At 32.7% G+C, this 21,243-nt stretch overlaps 2 protein-coding genes across 2 annotated transcripts; one reads left to right on the forward strand and one right to left on the reverse strand.

Annotated features, from left to right (window-relative positions):
* The first annotated feature begins 1,563 nt into the window (after window positions 1-1,563).
* On the forward strand, window positions 1,564-5,418 carry LOC138348836 (uncharacterized). The gene is made up of 4 exons (XM_069298419.1): window positions 1,564-2,788; window positions 2,879-2,988; window positions 3,136-3,250; window positions 4,364-5,418. Exons 1-4 carry the CDS (start codon window positions 1,564-1,566, stop codon window positions 5,416-5,418), a joined length of 2,505 nt encoding a protein of 834 aa, XP_069154520.1.
* A 2,661-nt stretch (window positions 5,419-8,079) lies between these two features.
* On the reverse strand, window positions 8,080-17,667 carry LOC101267404 (uncharacterized). Its single transcript, XM_004239282.5, has 7 exons — window positions 16,814-17,667; window positions 16,087-16,350; window positions 10,642-11,158; window positions 10,108-10,307; window positions 8,989-9,101; window positions 8,752-8,892; window positions 8,080-8,469 (listed from the first exon to the last, which is right to left on the reverse strand). Exons 1-7 carry the CDS (start codon window positions 17,330-17,332, stop codon window positions 8,379-8,381), a joined length of 1,845 nt encoding a protein of 614 aa, XP_004239330.2. The 5' UTR covers window positions 17,333-17,667; the 3' UTR covers window positions 8,080-8,378.
* Window positions 17,668-21,243: the final 3,576 nt, after the last annotated feature.

A 21,243-nucleotide genomic window follows, 5' to 3' on the forward strand; every position in this document is an offset into this window, starting at 1 on the left:
CAGGCGTATCGTATGCACCATCAGAATCTTCATGATTTTGGGACAACAACCTATTATCCTCATCTAAGCCAAAACATTATTCAATACTTCATTTAATTGACTATTCTGACTATGTAGATCTATCTTGTTAAAATTATATAAAACTAACAACAAAATAAAATCTTTAACAAAAAATAAAATCAAATTGATGAATGAATTAAAGAAGAAAAAAATATTAAAGTAAGAGAGTGAAAGAGTAAATAAGAAAGAAAAAGTCAATAGTGATTTTTTTTTGAAGAAAAAATCAAGCGATTTTGGAGCCAAGGATTATTTGGTTATTTACCTTTGTCTTGTCAATTCACGTCAAAAAAAATATCTTGCCATTCACTAATAATCATTTACTTTAAACTTATTGGTTTTTACTTTCATAGGTCTAAATGTTATCGAGGAAAAATTCAGATAGAAAGGAAGTTACTTTCATATTTCTAAGTTTGAGGAAGCACTTTGGGCGTCTCGAGAACCTATTTCAAAGTTATATTTTCTTGTATTTCATCTGTTGTCGAGTCCAAGGGATCATTCTGAGCGTCTCGAGATATTTCGTACTTTTACTTTTATGCATTGACTATATGTGCATTGCATCATCTTGCGTTATGCGTCGAATTGTGGTATACTTGGTCTGTGTGTCAAATGCTTCATTATTTGTCATCTTCACTATCAACGTTGGCATTCTAGTCATCTATTTATTCATAGTTTTAGCCTCTTATATTTTTGTATAGTCTCTATCTAAGATCAATCGGCCTAAGATGCTTACTCAATAATCCGTATTTTGGTACACATAAGCTTATTTTCTAATGCAGCACCCACTATGAGCCTCCCCGCCAATTCTAGATCTTCCGAGGTCGTCGTTGTTGGATTGTGGTGAGTTCTTGGCATCTTGAGATTTATTGTTTCTTTTTCTTTTTGGTATTATTTATGCATTTTGTATTTATTTTTTTAGAAAGAACTATTGTATATAGTCCTTTTGATACTTAGATGATCTTGTAGCGGTGACACTATGTCTGTGTTGGTTCTTGTGTATAGTTTGTCTTTCTTGGTCACTTTTAGGCCACATTTGTATATTTTGCACCTTTATGTATATTATTGAATATTAACATTGCATTGTACAAATAGTTAGTTTAATTAGTTATGAAAGTTAGTCAGAGAGTTAGTTAGAAAGTTAGTTATCACATGTTTTCAATGTGTATAGTTGGTTATATTCTTTAATCATCTAGATGCTTCTATGTAATCTATATATACTCTACTAACACATAAGATCAATCCAAGCTTTTACATTTTACAAAATCATCTTCACTATTGCAGCCTTAGTTCTTGTTGTTTGTGACTGCCATTGTTTCGAAGCTTTAAGCTTCTTGATATGGTATCAGAGCTTTGCTCGATCTGAGACACTCTGTGTACGATTACATCTTGTAATCTTCTTCTTCTTCTTCGTTTCTGGTTTTTAATTGTGGCCTGATCTGCAGTTGCTTCTTGCAACTTTTTCCTTCTTCTTCTTCTCTGTTTTCTGGATTTTGATTCTGTTCATCCATGGCGGATACTACTGCAAGTTCTGGACAATCTGGAGGTCCTACTAGTAGCACAATCGATTCCAATCATCCCTACTATATATATCCATCTGATAATCCCGGAGCAATGCTTGTACCAGTTCAATTTACTGGAGTAGGTTTTTGTTCATGGAGGCGTAGTGTTCTAAGAACACTTTCAGTGAAGAACAAGTTGGGCTTTGTTAATGGAGACTGCCCACGTCCTCGATCAAATGATCCATCATACAGACAATGGGAGAGATGCGATAACATTGTTACTTCTTGGATTCTGAATTCACTGTCTAAAGAAATTGCTGATAGTGTTGAGTATGTTCAGGATTCTGCAGAATTATGGAAGGAATTGGAGGATCGGTATGAGCAAATAAATGGTGCGAAGTTATACCAGATCCAACGAGAAATTAATGACTTGTCGCAGGGATCTCTTGACATTACAGGTTACTACACCAAGCTGAAAAAGCTATGGGAGGAGATAAGTACCTTAAATGCCAAAGCCCAGTGCACTTGCAGCTGCATTTGTGGAGCAAAGGCACTTACTCACAAAGCAGAACAAGATAGAAGGTTAATCCAATTTCTCATGGGATTGAATGAGATGTACACAGTTATTCGTGGAAGTATACTTATGATGAATCCACTGCCTACTATGGCTCATGCCTTTTCTCTACTAGTTCAAGATGAACACCAAAGGGAAATTAAACCTTCTGGCCTTTTTAATGCAGAATCTACTGCTTTGTATGCTGGAAACATCAGGCCTTCTTCATCAACTGGAAATATCAGGCCTCCTTCATCCTACAAAACAAATTATGCTCCTAATAACTCACATGGTCATTCTCAGCTTCAATACAAGGACAGATTTTGCACTCACTGCAACAGGACTGGTCATTTTGCTGAGAGGTGTTATCAACTTCATGGATATCCAGCTGGTTCAAATACAAATCAGAGAAACAATTCGATTCCAAGGCCTAACAATTTTCTCAAAGGAAACCAAAGGAGCAACAGGGAATCTGGGAACAGTGTTGTAGCAAATGCAAGTTGCACACCAGACTTTGCTCCTGGGAAAAGAACAGATGAAGAAATGTATAATGTGAGTCTTACCAAAGACCAATATGGTCATGTTCAAGGCATACTTCAGCAGTTCCACAAGAAAAATGAGAATGAAGGATCTAATACAAATTCAAACCTTGCTAGTGGACCATCAACTGACTTTGCAGGTATCATAGTTTGCACTTCTTCTATTGAATTTGAAAAACTGTCATGTAAATGTTTCAAAAACAAGTCTGACTTATGGATACTGGACTCAGGAGCCTCAAGCCACATGACCTTCAATATATCTCTACTACATAACATCACCCTTTTACCATATGCCTTGTTAGTTGCCTTACCTAATGGATACAAAGTTAAGGTGACACAGGTTGGTAGTGTAGCACTAGGACCCATGATCAATTTAGACAAAGTTTTGTATATGTCATCTTTTAAATATAACTTGATTTCTATTCATACTTTGACTTCACACTCAGAATACACTATCAGTTTCACCAAAAATTTTTGTTTCATGCAGGCCCCTTCAATGAAGAGGCCTTTGGTGATTGGTAGTGCAGAAGAGGGTCTCTATTTCCTGTGTCCAAGTTGTTTGAAGAGTTCCTACAACGTTTCAAAATGCAATATGCTTTCATGTAATTCTTGTAATGCCTATAACAAAAGACAGTACATTCATTCTCTAGATGATAAGCAATGTACTCTCCCTATTCTCAATAAGAAATATTCATGTTCAACATCTGATGCATCAAATTATGTCTCCTGTCCAAAGTCTTGTATTTCCAACACTCAACCATGTGCTAAAAATCATGTAGATATTGTGTGGCATAACAGATTGGGACATGTACCTTTTGTCAAAATGAGAAATATTTCCTCTATTCCTGTAAAATTCTCAGCCAAACAGCCTTTTATGTGTTCCATTTGTCCTATGGCAAGACAGGAAAGACTCCCTTTTAAACCAAGAACCACCCTAACATCACACACTTTTGAACTACTTTATGTTGATCTGTGGGGGCCTTACAGTACACCAACATATAACCATTTTAAGTACTTCATGACCATTGTAGATGATTTTAGTAGAGCTACTTGGACTCAATTATTAAGTACTAAAAGTAATGCTTTACAAACTCTCAAAAGCTTTATTACCATGATAGAAAATCAATTTGAAGTTACTGTTAAGAAAATCATAACAGATAATGGTTTGGAATTTGTCAATACAGAAGCTACAAATTTTTTCAAAACAAAAGGTATAGTTCATCAGAAAACTTGTCCTTATACACCCCAACAAAATGGTGTGGTAGAAAGAAAACACAAACATCTTCTTGAGACTGCTAGAGCCTTGCTATTTCAATCCAAACTACCTGTCAAATACTGGGGAGAATGCATTCTTTGTGCAACTTATATAATAAATAGGCTCCCATACACTGTTCTGAACCAAAAATGTCCATATGAAGTTCTATATTTCAGAAAACCTCTTTACTCACACATGAGAAGTTTTGGATGCCTTTGTTACCCTACTGTCCCTATACCTCATAGAGCTAAGTTTGAGCCAAGAACTACTCCTCACATATTCATTGGATATCCTCATGAGACAAAAGGATACAAAGTTCTAAATATGTCTACAGGCAAGATACATGTGTCCAGAGATGTTGTTTTTCATGAAAATGTTTTTCCTTTTGGTGATTCTCTTTCAAATACAACTGGTTCACCTTTTTAATTATTGCAATCACCTCATTTCATTGATATTTTAGATGATTTTAATAAGGATGACACACAAGACACTCTAAATAGCTCAAATGGTCCTAATGTTGCTTGTGACTTGTCACCTAACCTCACTGTACCTTCCCCTTCTATATCTCCTGCACCATTACTTATTAACCAACCTAGAAGATCCACAAGATGTTACAAACTTCCAAAACATATGAATGACTATGTTCACTCTATACCTTTACTTAAGCCACCTGTTTCTCAAACTTCAAACACCACCCCTTCTCTTCAGGTTCTTTTCTCTAATCACCACCACCTGGCTCATAGTGCTCTAATTCCTGCTAGTCAAGATATTGTTAGAAATATTTGCATTGACAGGGAACCAACTTCATATGAAGAAGCTGTCATTGTTCCTGCATGGCAGGCTGCCATGACACAAGAGTTTGATGCACTACACTTAAATCACACTTGGTATTTAGTTCCACTTCCTCTTGGAAAGAAAGCTATAGGCTGCAGGTGGGTATACAAGGTAAAACACAAAGCATATGGTACAATAGAAAGACTCAAGGCAATACTTGTGGTCAAAGGTTACACACAACAAGCAGGCATTGATTATATTGAGACTTTCTCCCCTGTAGTGAAGATGACCACAGTCAGGGCATTGTTGATCACAGCAGTAAAACAAGGTTGGACTATGTATCAATTGGACATAAATAATGCCTTCCTTCATGGTGATTTACATGAGGAAGTATACATGGAAGTGCCACCTGGACTTGCAGTCCAATCCCCTAATTTGGTGTGCAAATTAAACAAGTCCCTTTATGGACTCAAGCAGGCCAGCAGACAATGGTATGCTAAGCTCACTGAAGCTTTATGTTCTAGGGGATATACTCACTCCATGTATGATTATTCTCTATTCTACAAGAAGACATTAAAATCAGCAGTTTATGTGGTTGTGTATGTTGATGATATAGTCCTTACAGGAACTGATGTTGATGAGATAGCAGACCTGAAAGTTTATCTACACAACAAGTTCAAAATCAAGGATTTGGGATTACTTCATTATTTCTTGGGGATGGAGGTGCTTCACACAGCTTAGGGAATCATTGTCTCACAGAGAAAATTTGTACTTGATTTGTTAAAGGAGTATGATTGTCTAAATATGACTTCCTTATCTTCCCCTCTTGATCCAAATACAAAACTAAGAGCTAAGGAGGGTTCAATTCTAAGTGACAGTACTTACTATAGAAAGTTAGTTGGAAAACTTAACTTCCTTACAAAAACAAGGTTGGATATTGCTTTTAGTGTACAACACTTAAGCCAGTTCATGCAGGATCCTGGAGAGCCACACTTACAAGCTGCTTTTCACCTTCTGAGATATTTGAAAACTGATCCTACATTGGGTTTATTTTTGTCCAAAGATGCAGATTTTTCTCTAAAAGGCTACTGTGATTCAGATTGGGCTTCATGTCCAGATTCCAGAAAATCTGTGAGTGGATTCATTGTTTTACTTGGTGGAAGTCCAATTAGCTGGAAATCAAAGAAGCAAGAAACCATCTCACTATCATCAGCAGAGGCTGAATACAGATCACTCAGGAAAGTGGTTGGTGAATTAGTTTGGCTTAGTCGATTGCTTACTGAATTGGATGTTCCTTATCCAAAGCCTATCTCAGTTTTTTGTGACAGCCAATCTTCCTTACACATAGCCAAGAATCCTGTTTTTCACGACAAAACCAAGCACATTGAGGTAGATTGTTATTTTGTGAGACATGTTCTACAACAAGGACTTATCTCATTACATCACATTTCCACACAAGATCAGTTGGCTGACATTTTGACGAAGGCTTTAACAGGAATCAAACATTCTTCTATTCTTGACAAGTTGGCAGTGTTGTCTTCACCTCCAACTTGAGGGGGGTATTGAATATTAACATTGCATTGTACAAATAGTTAGTTTAATTAGTTATGAAAGTTAGTTAGAGAGTTAGTTAGAAAGTTAGTTATCACATGTTTTCAATGTGTATAGTTGGTTACATTCTTTAATCATCTAGATGCTTCTATGTAATCTATATATACTCTACTAACACATAAGATCAATCCAAGCTTTTACATTTTACAAAATCATCTTCACTATTGCAGCCTTAGTTCTTGTTGTTTGTGACTGCCATTGTTTTGAAGCTTTAAGCTTCTTGATATATATATCTATACTAAAAAACCATTTCTTGTATATTTTACTTCCGCATAGTTTTATTTTAGATTATTCAATTTTATTGCTCGTTGTTGGGTTTTGGCTTGCGTACTGAGAGTTTATGATTGACGAAATCATGGCTCGATTTCGGATCGTGACAATAATGTTGTGTAAGATATTCACAACAGTAAGCAATAATATTGTGATTAATATTATTTAAAAAAATGAAAAAATCACCAAGTATAATGTTTAATTTTTGTCCAAAAGTTTGATACAAAGATTCATACTTGCGCGCTCTAATTATTTGAACTATGCTCCACATCTCTTCAATGAATCACAAATTTTATCATGGATAAACTACCTAACAAATAAATTATATACATTTCATAATGCTGTTTAATTTGTCTATGTTAAACGTAAGATATTCACAAGCTCAAGTGATGTTGTTATTGCACATTTCCTTTTCAACATACAAAAATTGAGTCCGGAGCCTAAAGGGTATAAAATGTTAATAAAAATTCTAAAGCAGTATATGAATATTTATTTTAACCAAAAGGGCAAAATCGCTGGAAGGGCAGCGACTTTGCTTACCGGAAAAAGTAAAATCGCTGCCTTGGCAGCGATTTCTAAAATATTTTTAAAAAAATAAATCGCTCCCTAAGGAGCGATTTTCTTAATTTTTTATTTGAAATTAAAAAAAATTAAAAAAAAATAGGAGCAAATCGCTGCAAGCGCAGCGATTTGTCTCCAATTTTCTTTTATATTCTTTTAAATCAATCTTTTAGAAAAATTATAATTGCTACTTGTTTTAAAAAATTATTTTAAAAAAATTATTATAAAAAAAATTATTTTGGAATAAGTAGTAGAAAAATTTAAAATTAAAATTTCTTTAAAAAAATTTAAAATTTAATTTTAAAAATTGTATAAAAAAAGTTAAAAAAATTGATTGGGAAAAAAAAATAAAAATTTGGAGACAAATCGCTGCCCTTGCAACGATTTGCTCTTAGTTTATCTCCAAATTTTTTTTTAATTTTGTCCAATCAATTTTTTTAATTTTTTTTTACAATTTTTAAAATTAAAATTTAATTTTTTTAAAGAAATTTTAATTTTAAATTTTTCTTCTACTACTTATTCCAAAATAATTTTTTTTTAATAATTTTTAAAAATAAGTAGCAATTACAATTTTTCTAAAAAATTGATTTAGAAAAATATAAAAGAAAATTGGAGACAAATCGCTTCACTTACAGCGATTTGCTCCTATTTTTTTATTTTTTTTTAATTTCAAATAAAAAATTAAGAAAATCGCTCCTTGGGGAGCGATTTATTAAAAAATTATTTTTTAAAAAAAATTTAGAAATCACTGTCAAGGCAGCGATTTTACTTTTTTCGGCAAGCAAAGTCGCTGCCCTTCCAGCGATTTTGCCCTTTTGGTCAAAATAAATATTCATATATCATTTTGGAATTTTTATTAACATTTTATACCCTTTAGGCTCCGGACTCTACAAAAATTCATGGAGTACAATTGTAATTGTGACTAGAGGTCTTCTTTTCTGATGGTAATATTAAACATAGTTTGGTCACAAATATTTTTCATGATGCATTCAAATAATTCTCAAACTTGTACTATGTGAATGGTAACAATTCAATGTAAAAAATGAAGCGTCCACGACCTTTAAATTCTAGATCCACCACTGAGTATAAGATGCAATAGTGAAAAAGGTATATGAATATCCAAGTCCATTAAGGAAGAATACTTTCACATTCTTTTTCTTCTTCTTCTTCTTCTATTCTTGTTTTTTTTTTGGCCCATTGAATAGAGTGCATTGAACATTATTGACACACATTATTATAGCTTTTGAAGCATGGATGTTTTAAGCATCTTGGCTTAGATCTCCACTTTTAGCATACTTATCAATTTGAGTGACATCAAGTATTTTGTCCATTCCACTAGGCAAGAGAAACCTAATTAAACATAAGAAATATGTGATCATTCAGACAGTTAAACTATAAACCATAAACCAAAAAGATGTTAGTTAGATTATCAAACAAAAATTAATAAAAGATGAAAAGAAAACACAAAGAACTATTCGAGTCCACGAACCCACTACGAATCCTTAAAAAAATTTAATCACCTCAAGTATCCGAAGTTATAAATTAAATCTCCTAAGATAAAACGGATTTACTATTAAAGAAGTAGCGATAGGATCCAACAAAAGAAAATAAGAGAGCACAAAAGAATCGTACCGGTCTCTTAGAACTTTTGCCATGTTTTGGCATCCACCAGGAACTGTGGATTGCATATTAACAGCAATATTTGGATTGTGGATACTTTGTCTAAGGTGAATCCATCCATGTTCTCCATTTTCTTGAGATGAAACTTTGGCCCTGAATATAAGTTAAAGGTAGATAAGAAAATGTCCAATACTTTTAAAGTATATTGTAAATTTTTGTCTTATAATTTATGAGATTAATTATTATTACCTATACATATAAGCATCAATTGCAGTTGGATCATCATTAGTGTCAACAAGACATCCATCACTTACCCAACAATCTCCACAAGCATCAAGATCCCATCCTGGTAAACTTCCTTGCTAAAAGGTGAACACACATTTTCTTAATATAGTAAATAAAAGTATGCACGCTCCATATAACAACTTTTAGATGAGATATACTTTAACATGCATCATATGAAAGCGCATACAAAAGACCTGAGTCAAATCTCATTCTCGTCCGTTATCAATTGAACAATCAAATATAACAACTAAATAAAAATATAGTCTCTAACAATTTAAACTTTATTTTTTTAGATGAGTGAGGTTACACACGTCAACAAGTGAGTTAGACAATTTTAAAGTTTTTTAATATGTGATAGAAGAGGTTTTAACCAAACTAAGCTATTATATAAAGTCATTCACCAAAATAATATGTTTTTCTAAAATTTTACAAAACTAGTATAAACGTATTCCACGGTAACGTTTTAGGATATATTTTTTTTAAAAAAAATTGATGGCGTCAGATTGATATACGTTACTCACAGTAACGTTTTAGGAGTAAAACGTTACTGAAAATAACGTTTTAGGAGTACAACGTTACTTACATTCTAGTATATCAACCTAATGCTGTTAGTTTTTTTTAAAAAAAAATATACCCTAAAACATTACCGTGAAATACGTTTATACTAGTTTTGTAAAATTTTAGAAAAATGTATTACTTTGGTAAATTTTTTTATATAATGGCTTAGTTTGGTTAAAAATTCTGTGATGAAAGAAAGAAAGTTATATAGAAATTCTTTCCCAATCAATTACTCCTTCCGTCCCATTTTATGTGAGGTAGTTTGACTTGACATGAAGTTTAAAAAAAAAAGTATAACTTATAAAATTTGTGGTGTAAAATGAATGATAAAAATTTGTGTGATGGTACATCATTTCATTAAGGGTAAAATAAATATTCTATAGTTAAATTATTACTTATATAGAAATTTGTCATTCTTTTAATAACTGACCAAAGAGGAAAATAAGTCATATAATTAAATAGAAACAGAGGAAGTATGTGATATGAAAACGTTCACATACTTTCACAAACTAATAAAAATTATACCTCAATATAGGTTCTGAATGCTTCAATGGCTTCAAATGCTTTAGCCTTAGCATATCTAGGCTCAGAAAGGACAACCATTCTAAGTTCCGCGGACTCTAATGGCTCTTCAAGATCTTTTATGAGACTACCAATGCCTTCTTTTGATCCTTCAAGCTTCATTCTTACCATTTCAATGATAATTTTCACAACCATGTAAGCACCTAGAAATAAAAAAGGAACCATCATTAATGTTACACAGATACTTTCCGCCATATTTTTGGAATATTGGTGTCTCTATCGTTCAAAAACTAGAGCATATATATCTTTTATACTAACGAACTTACACATGTCATAATTTTATCCACGCTGATCCATGGATAAGATTGCACTACGTGTCCCTATTTAGTCTTCCGTTAGAGTGAAGGGTATATATGTTCTAATTTTTTGACGGCAAGACACCAATGTCACAAAAGTATGGCTGAGGATATCTGTATATTTGTCCTTTGTCCCTACTTTAAATAATTGAAAATTAGAAAGTAGTTAATTATATATTACCATCATCAAGAAAGTGATTTTCTTTCAAAGCACCATGGCCACTAGTTTCCATCATGAGATGTGTTTCAACACCATCCTTGTTAAGATTGACACCTTTGTCAATGACATTCCTATAACCAACTCGATACAAGCAATGTTGGCCTCCTTTATTTGTAATAAATTTAGTTAAGGCCATACTAGTACGAGCATCAGTGACAATAGTTGTACCAGGATGTTCCTTGAGAACAATTGCAGACATTAGTGCAATGAGCCTATCACCATTGATAGGATTTCCTTCACTATCTACTACACCACTACGATCAACGTCTGTATCAAAAACAATACCTAGATCAGCATTGTTTTCAAGCACAGCTGCTCTTGTTAAGGACATGGCTATTTTGTCCTCTGGATTAGGTATATGGTTAGGGAACATTCCATCTGGATTTAGGTGGAGAGATCCAAATGTGTCTGCACCAAGCTTGTCTAACACATCCCATGTAAAGAACCCTCCTGATCCATTTCCAGCATTTACAATTATCTGCATTTTTCAACCTTCCATCACATAAATAAACATTTTCACTAACCGCAAATAATGATTCAATCGTTTAAGCTAGCTCATAAGAGGAGGTTTGTCCAAGTCCATATAAAGACACCAAATTCTCGTCCTTCTATCAATGTGAGACATCATAACACCGCCTTATTAGGATCGAATCCACACACACACTTGATGAATGAAGAACATAACAACTTTCTAGAGAGAGATGAGAGATCTAGAAAGACAAAGAGAGAAATCAATATTTCGTGGTAACACCCCGTAGGTTAACTTCCACGGTGCTGGGGTATATATTAATAATTCAGAGTATTTTTTGTTACAGAGAATAAATAGTATAGCCTAAAATTTAGGTCGGGGCGCTGCCCCGAACACCCCCTTCGGATGGGGGGCTTCCGCCCCCCATAACCCCCCGGCAACCTTACCGTGGAGGTTGAACTGTGTGAACATTAATATATGACAATACATCAAATATTAATCAGGCTCCACAACCTAACATGCATGCCCATAAAATAACCAGATAAGAAAGGATATTACAATTACCTAAAATCTATTTCAATCATCACAACAATTTCCACATTAAGAGATAAAAAAATTGAAAAATGGTTAAATACCCTTAAACTATCTGAAATAGCTCATATATACCCTTAAACTATATTTTGGCTCAAAACTATCCTTTCCGTCAAACTATTGGGTCAAAAATGCCCTTCTAATTAACAAAAATAGTTAAAATTCCACGTGGATGCCACATGACACCCCAATAGATTTCCACTGCCACATAGACTAAAAGGAAAAGGTAAAAAGTACCCTTAAACTATTCGAAATAGCTCATATATACTCTTGAACTATATTTCGGCTCAAAACTACCCTTCCCATCAAACTATTGGAGAAATAGTGACCTTCTTATTAACGGAAGTTGTTAAATTCCACATATGTCACATTGGCAAAATCCCTAAATCTTAATTACTCATTTTTCAGAAACTATTTCACCCCTTCTCCCTCATTTCGCGACTACGGTTTCACAGTTTTCTTCGTCGCTGGATTTCAAAGTGGATATTCGTGGTTTGATTAGTAAACTTTTTTCTTATTTTATTATGTTTACAATCACGAAAATACACTTTAAACTCAACTCCGAAAAAAGTTATGAAACCTTGGCCGCAAAATGAGGGGAAAGTTGTGAAATTTTAACTATCATACTTTGAAATCGTATTGTAATAAAATAAGAAAAACTATTTACTAACCTACAACCATGAATATCCACTTTTAAACTCAGCCCCCAATAAAGCTACAAAGCCTTAGCTGCAAAATTAGGGAAAAATTGTGAATTCCTAATTATCATACTTTGAATCGTAAACATAATAAAATAAGAAAAAATATTTACTAACCTACAAGCATGAATATCCACTTTGAAACCCAGCCACGAAGAAAAGTATGAAAAAATGGATGAATATATCATTTCTGAAATAATGAAAAGAAGGGTACTGTTGATCCAATAGTTTGACGTGAAGGATAGTTTTAAGCCGAAATATAGATTAAGGATAAATATGAGCTATTTTGAATAATTTAAGGGTATTTTTGACCCTTTTTATTTAGTCTACGTGGCAGTGGAATCATATTGGCATTCAATGTGGCATCCATATGATATCCACGTGGCATTTAACAATTTCCGTTATAAGAAGAGTACTTTTGATCCAATAGTATGACGGGAAGGATAATTTTAAGCTGAAATAAAGTTAAGAGTATATATAAACTATTTCGAATAGTTTAAAAATATTTTTGATCCTTTTTCCAAAAATAACACTATTATCTTTTCTACCAAAAAAATTCTTTCCAAATTTTGATATTGGGGCCCCAAATTAATACAAGCCATTTTTAGTTCCTTACGGTCTAGCTGGACCTAGTAGTAGTCAGGTGAAGTTGCAACCACATACGAAGGTACTTTTAGAGTGTGTTTGGTATGAAGGAAAACATTTTCTGGAAAATGTTTTCCAATTTTCTCATGTTTGGTTGGGACAAAAGTTTTGGAAAATATTTTCCAAATCAACTCATTTTCCTCAAAATTAAGGAAAATGACTTCCCTTCAAAAACTAAGGAAAACATTTTCCATAACTCTCCTCCAATTTCAAATTACTTTTTTTTTTTGGGAAAAACATCAATTTAAATAAATATTTTTAATTTCAAAATTTTATTTTTTCACCTGATCCTTGACCCTAGCCCCACCGGCCAGCCCCCCCCCCCCCCCCCCCACAACCCCAACCCTCCCCAAAAAATTAATTTTGTTTTTTAAAAATATTTTCAACTTCAATTTTTTATTTTTAAACTCCTACACCTCCCCCCTTCCCGGCCAGCCCCCTACCAGCCCCCACCCACCCCAATCCCCAAAAAAATTAATTTTATTTTTTAAAAATACTATCAACTTCAAATTTTTATTTTTTCACTCCACCCACCCCCACCCAAAAAAATAATAATTTTGATTTTGAAAAATATTTTCAATGTCATAAATTATTTTTTACTCTAGTAAAAATAAAAGTTGTCTCTCAAAAACATTTTTCATTCATAATCAAACACTAAAAATCATTTCCAGAAAATATTTTCTACGCACCAACCACACATGAGAAAATAAGTCCAAAATCTACTTGTTTTCCAGGAAAATATTTTCTAGGAAAACATTTTCCATGGAAAACATTTTCCTCCATACCAAACACACCCTTAAAGTCATCTTATTTTCTTTGGATGTAAATACTTTATTCACAATAATGAAAAGAAATCTCTAGAAAAAATTGATGTCAAAGAGTAATGGAGAAGTACTTTTGGGCTACTCTAAAGCTTATTGTGTCTTTAACAAAAGATTATGGAATTTTTTTTAAAAAAATGTTTTTAAATTTTTCCATGTTTGATTGAAAAAAATATTTTGGGAGATATTCAAATCAATTCATTTTTCTCAAATTTTAAAAAAATTTTCTTTCATAAATAAAGAAAAATATTTTTCAAAACTCTACTCCATCTTTAAATTACAAAATTCTTTTTCTTACCCTACCCATGTCCAACACACCTCATCCAATTTCATTTTATAAATTTTATTATTTTTTTAATTTCAATTTCTTTTACCCCAACCCGCAAACCAAACCCCCTCCCCAAACAATAAAATAATATTTTATTTCAAATTTTAAGTTTTTTTCCCTCAACCCTTACTGCCCTTACTCCCCCCCCCCCCCCCCCCCCCCATAAAAAAAATTATTTTGAAAAAATATTTCAAATTTTTAAAATTTTATTTTTTACCCTATCCCATACCCTGACCAAATTTTATATTACACCATCCTCTACCTAGGGGTGTTTATGACGAGGTTGGTTCGGATTTTTTCAAATATTAAATCAAATCATTTGTATAAAATTATAAATTTAAAAACCAAAGCAAACTAATAAAATTTGAGTTTTTTTGGATTTTTCAACCTCGGGTTGGTTCAAAATTTTCAAATATCAAACCAAACCATTGTGTTGAATTTTTAAAATTATAAATCAAACCAAATAACAAACCTTGATTTTTTTTTCCATATTTTTGATTTTTCGGTAAAGTTTGCATACAAACATATAATTAACTTGTACTTTAAATATTTCTTTAGTCCACCTAAAATACAATTATCTAAGATTTTTCTAAAAAAAATAACACAAAATATGAGATGAGTATTGATGAAACAAAAATATTCATTTAAAAATAATAATGAAATCATCATATAAAATAAATATTGTAAAGTCATAATGGAAATGATCATAATTTAAAAGTACCAAATCATGCTAAAATATGTATACTAAGTAGTTATATTACTAAATATTTAAGGAAAATTAAAATTATATTATATTTTTAATAATCTGAACCAACGTAAAACGAAAGATCAAATATTCAACATTATTGTCATTCTTAGTGTTGAATTAATTTTCTTTTTGCATTAGTATTAATTTGATTTTGATTTAAGTATTATTATAATTATCAACATTTATGAACTATGGTCTTTATTGGACCAATCCGAATTCTAAATTTAAAATTTGAAAAAATATGTTAAAAGATAAAACTATGAAATAGTATAAGAAATATTTTAAAATTATATCAAAGTAAATATTTTTATATAATTTACTTATATCAAAGTAAATATTTTTATATAATTAAGTAAATTTTAAAATAACATATACAATGTCGAGTTGATTTTTTCTAGTTAAAACCAATCCAACCCAAATATAGTCGGATATTTTTTTCGATACCAAACTAAGTCAAACCAAATCAATAGTCAATTTTTTTTTTACTCAATTTACGATTTGAGTTGAATTTCGATTCGATTTTGTACACCCCTACCTCTACCCTTACTCAGCCCCCAGGCCACGCCCGTCAATTTTTCAAATTTAGAAAAATTCATTTTTACGCCGTGATAGCAACATATTAGCAACCAATTAACGATGAACTATTAAATTTTTTTTCTTTTAGTTACGAGTGATAGCAACATATTAGCGTTAAATTCATATATATAATTTTTTATTTTATTTTTGTCTTTGAGATCAAGAACAAAAGACTGTTTTTTCCGAGCCAATTCTAAGAAAAGTAATCATATATATACCAAATTTTAAGATCTCGATACATAATTTTTCATGTTGAAAGAAAAATATTTTTATATTAAATTGATGTCCGTAGAGTTGTGTAAATGTCAATTTTAGTAATGAAGCAAAATAGCAACCCATGACTAAATTTTAATGTTATAGTGGACTGGACAACAATAAAAAGAAGGTGAAAGAGTTAGAAAGTCCAAAAAAAAAAAGAAGAAGATATGATTTAAGTTTTATGGTCACTATTGTCCTCAGGAAGTTAGATAAGATTTGTGTGAGGGACATGCAATAAAACAAAACATATAATAAGTAAAATAGAGAAGAACCTGAAATCCTTTGAGGGGAGTCTCATAATGGTTAGGATGGTTCACTCTTTCCTTTATAATATCTCGTAGATGCTTCGCATAATTGCTCATGAAATCTACCTTAGTTGGACGCGTCGATAGTGTCGTTGACACTTTTGCGAACCTGTTTGCATATTTACGAGCCGCATCTGAGCATATTTCCTCCACTTCCACGGATGTTAAACCGCCTTTTCTTGTGAAGAATTTAAGACCATTTCGAGTGTAGGGTAAGTGAGAAGCAGTCATCTGCATCAAGTAAAAAAGTATTTTTTAATTTTGTAATCTTAAAAATGTGAGTTGAAATTAAAATGTCATTTCTTAAGTCCATTTAACATGGAAAACTAAGCACTTCCTTCTTTTTTTAAAAAAAGGGAATGCAATGTCCATTGTGGGCATGAAGTAAAAATAAACAATGAGAGTACTTCTTCCACGTAGAGTTGAATTAAAATATGTCAAGTCATAGGATGTTGAATCAATCCGTTAAAAGTACAATAGAGAGAAACATAAATGATATATACTCTCTCAATCGCATTATGTGATATAATTTAACTTGATACGGAGTTTAAAAAAAGTAAAACTTTTATAACTTGTTATTTAAAATGAATGATAGAAATCTATTTGATATTTTCAAGATAAGTTACTCAATATAGAAATATGCCACTTTTTTTAGACTGACTAAAAATGAAAGTAAATCATATAAAATTCATACCATTATTGAGGCATCATATTGACATGGAGGAAGAATAGTGCTCATGAAGCATGCTGGTGTTGTTGCAAGTCCCATGTCAAAGACCATGCAACCAGCCCTAGAAAGGCCAGAAAATACAGCAACACTCAATGTATTGCCCGAAATTCGAGGGTCTTTTCCAAGAGAAACCATAACAACTTTCTCCTTATTGTTCAGCCGTTTAATCACCCATTCACCAAAGCTTTCTGCTATTGTCTCAACAGCAGGTGGTGTAAGATCTACACTTCTACCTTTCTCACCTTGCAAGGCCACACCACGAACATCCGATCCATTTTGTAGCCTTCTAATCTTATCCATTTCTTCATCCTCATTGTACGTCGTTGCACTACTACTACTACTGCTACAACACACTACTCTAACAGAAGAAATCGACGTTTTTGTCAAGGAAATATGCAACTTTGGTTTCTTTATTATTGGAACACAAGGGAAGTTGGTTATTGAAGAATTAATGGTTTGTAAAGAAGATAAAGTGGATGCCATTGCTATAGCTTGATTTTTAGACAAGAAGCTTGGTGGGATAAGAAACTTGGAGGGTAAATATCTTTCAACAACCTTCCAAATTGACTGATATTTTTCTTGTTTTATTCAAGGCATATCCTCTGGTTCAGGAAGAGCATCTGCCTTTTGAAATTGAACCACAATTTGTTCCTTTTACTCAGAAACTTAGGCACTAAGTACAATTGAAACAACTCGGTCTTATACAAAATATTAAAGGAGAATATTTTCTTTAGAGAATGTTCAAGTTTTATATAAGCTACTTACAACACTTGAGATAATTACAATCATCAACTACATCTCTATTTATATTATTCAAAATATAAAATCAAAGTCTTAGCATCTCTATTTATATTATTCAAAATATAAAATCAAAAGTCCTGAACAAATAACTAGATACATGTATTATAATTTACTAGATACATGTATTACAAAATTCTAAAAGACTTTTTGAAAAACTAAGAAACAATATTGGAAGACTAAACATCAAATGTGTGAATGCACCTTAATGCATTTGCTTGAAAACTCCAATGCGTTCTTGAAGATAGTAAAACTTTTCTCTCGGAAGTGCTTTGGTGAAGATGTCAACAAGTTATTCTCCTGCTTGGCAATAACACAACTGAATTTTGTCTTTCTCTTGTGCTTCTGGGATAAAATGATACCGACGGAATATGCTATTTTTCATGGTTGAATGGATTCTTGGCAACAACAATCGATGATTTGTTATCGCAATATAAAACAATATCCCTCTTTTTTTTAACCAATGTCTTCAAAAATACTCCTAAGATAAATAGCTTGAAAAGTAGCCTTAGCTGTTGAGACATTTTGTCACATCCGAGAAGTACCCCCTAGACGCAACCGGCATCGTCGTCCTCGAAGAGGACTAAGACTAGACTCTTAGCATTTGTCATAACATTCATAGGTTAAAAACGCGGAAAATTTTGAACTTTTCATCTACACTACTTCATGAGGTTAAATTAGACCTTTCGCTTACACATAATATATTCATATCGAGTATATATTTACCCTTCGTGTAAGAAAAATAGATAGTCTTCTACTTTTATGGCACACACACACACACACATATATGTATGTATATACTCATAACAAAGTCTTAAAACGGATGTCTCATATCAATACCATCTACACAAAGTATAACAATTGGGCATAACCCCCATACATCAATACAAATAAAGCCACGTATAGGCTATACAATCATCGTACTGAAATGAAAGAGAATGAACAAAGTGCCTTTGAGACTAATCAACATCCATCGCTTGAAAGTGGCATTGTCCTCGAAGTTTTTAGGACCTACCCAACTTGGAGAATGAGAATCTAAGTCTTCTTCAAGAGTCGTCACGAACCCTTCAATGACCGGAACCTAAAATGTTGGAGAAAAAGGGAGAAACGGGGTTCGCACATCACTTGTACTAAGTATAGAACCATATGCACCTCTAACATAGAAATCATGCTAAAGAGGGACATTTCATTAAAGCATGCTAATTTACTTTGAAAAGCATTATGCACACTCAAGAACCAATATAAGTCAATAGTACATCTTCATTATTATGTCAAGACCATGTACATCACAAGACTAACAATAGTAAGTCTAGTCAAGTCAACATGCATTTTAACATAATTAAGCACGTAATCAAGACAAATCTATTATCAAGTTATAATATCAACAAACATGTATAACAGTTCATAACATCATCACTGAAGCAAGACTATTACTCATGAACGCTCATTAAGTCCATTAGTGTAATGACTAAGCAAGACCCCATAACCTCAATCAACCAAGTAAACCAAACAAGAACCACAAGCAATGCCCTCTTCACATACTATATCATTAAGAGTAAACATCATCATACTTTAACAATAGAGACAAACCACATGTTAATAAGTGAAACCAACATTACATAGTGTCATTAACATGTAAGATTAACATATACATATCCTTTACATTTATAAGCAATATAATCATATAAGAACATCCTTCTAAGACTTCCTTCAAGGCTAAATAGTGCAATATATAGGTAGAGTCCCATGCCCTTACCTAGACGAAGTAAAACCCCTCAAGTCAGCCTAGTTAGAGTCCACTATATTACTTCATTTTACATTCTGGAACATCTTGCCTTAATAAAAATAGACCAAATAAGCCAAAGTAGAATCCGGTGTCATGGAACCCTATATCGAAATAAGGTGGACTACTTGTCAAGGTAGTACGAAAATATGAACATATCATCTATGTCGATCCACTAGCTAGTATTTCTATTGGGGCAACATAGTTCAAGGACTAAGAGATGTAGTTGGGACCCTCTTTATGCTACATACATTATAGTCTCCAATCTCTTAAGTACAATAGTGAACCTACCTTCCCTATGTGGGAATAGATACTCCTCACTACTAGTTCACTCGGTGCTAAGCTAGAGTCTCTTTTGAAGTGTCTTTCATTAACAATCATAACTTATTTTAGGTCATAGGGTCTAGCCCTTATATATTCATAATCATATCTCAATAGGAATTTCATGAGAACACCTCTCATTGCATCCCTCATATGTGATATTAGCACATTAACATCGTAATATCATAGTAAGGCATATAGGTACTTCATCACCAACCTTGTGCTATTACATCTTAAGCATATTCTCACAATCACATAATCAATACATTTCAATCCAAAATCATACCAACCCTAATAAATCTTATCATAAGGTATACTTCAATATAACCTCATCACTAAACACAAAAAATCATAATCGAAGTACAAATTTAGATCACAAGACTTACCCCATTCGCCTTCACAAGACATCATCATAGTCTTACCATGAACCACCCAATTTAACCCAACAATGGGTAAAATATCATCCCACAATAGTAATTAACAAAATAATGAATTCGATTGAATCACTACATAATAATTCATCACTAGTTCATAGCCTAGTGTTAGGGATTTAGGTCAAATTCATGATCTACTTCACAACCCACAACAAATCATAATCGAAGTACAAATTTAGATCACAAGACTTACCCCATTCGCCTTAACAAGACATCATCATAGTATTACCATGAACCACCCAATTTAACCCAACAATGGTTAAAATATCACCCCACAATAGTAATTAACAAAAAAATGAAGTCGATTGAATCACTACATAATAATTCATCACTAGTTCATAGCCTAGTGTTAGGGATTTAGGTCAAATTCATGATCTACTTCACAACCCTAGCATAATTGAATTAAAATACATCATACTCTTTTCGTTATAATCTGAAGAAATTATAAACAAATCTATTTAGAAGATTGAAATTTGTAATAGAAGAAAACCCACATAAAACTCATCTCTTTGAAACCAATTTTGAAAAAACCCTTTGAGGAAAGGAATCCCAAAGGTATGCGGATCCCATACCTTTCTAATTGATGAAGATTTATGGAGAAATTAGTCTTATTGCTGCCATAGAACCCTCCTTTGCTTGGTTTTCTATGGAGTTTCTTTGGGAGAGAGAAAGAAAGAGAAGGAAGAGCAATTGCGTTTTGGGAATTATGAGAGTTAGATTAATTTAATTAGGATTGGGTCTTTATATAGGTCATTAACTAACTTAACTATACCTCCCTTAGCCCCAAAATAATTAACTAACCACCTAATTAATTAATTTTACTAACCTAAAACGTGGCAGCAAAATAGTGACCTAACCTATGAGACCCCGACTTACGGGCTTTGTAGGTCAGTCGACGAGATCTGTTTACCCACTATCCTGCACTCCGTCGTTTTGTTCAGAGACTAGACAAAATGACCTTTTGGTAAAACATCTAAGTGACGTCAATGGTGTCCATCGAAGCCTTGTCGATCAGGCCACGCCTCGTAGCCTTCAACCATCGATGGCTACTGTCTCAA

Source organism: Solanum lycopersicum, chromosome 5, assembly GCF_036512215.1.
Source record: "Solanum lycopersicum chromosome 5, SLM_r2.1".
Classification (NCBI taxonomy): Eukaryota; Viridiplantae; Streptophyta; class Magnoliopsida; order Solanales; family Solanaceae; genus Solanum; species Solanum lycopersicum.

Coding starts and splice junctions, on each gene's coding strand:
- LOC101267404 (XM_004239282.5), bottom strand. CDS start 17,332: ATGGCATCCACTTTATCTTCTTTACAAACCATTAATTCTTCAATAACC. Junction 16,351..16,813: donor AATATGATGCCTCAATAATG/GTATGAATTTTA, acceptor TACTTGATGCAG/ATGACTGCTTCTCACTTACC. Junction 8,893..8,988: donor ATTGATGCTTATATGTATAG/GTAATAATAATT, acceptor ACTTATATTCAG/GGCCAAAGTTTCATCTCAAG.
- LOC138348836 (XM_069298419.1), top strand. CDS start 1,564: ATGGCGGATACTACTGCAAGTTCTGGACAATCTGGAGGTCCTACTAGT. Junction 2,989..3,135: donor ACAAAGTTAAGGTGACACAG/GTTGGTAGTGTA, acceptor TGTTTCATGCAG/GCCCCTTCAATGAAGAGGCC. Junction 3,251..4,363: donor AAAATGCAATATGCTTTCAT/GTAATTCTTGTA, acceptor TTGATATTTTAG/ATGATTTTAATAAGGATGAC.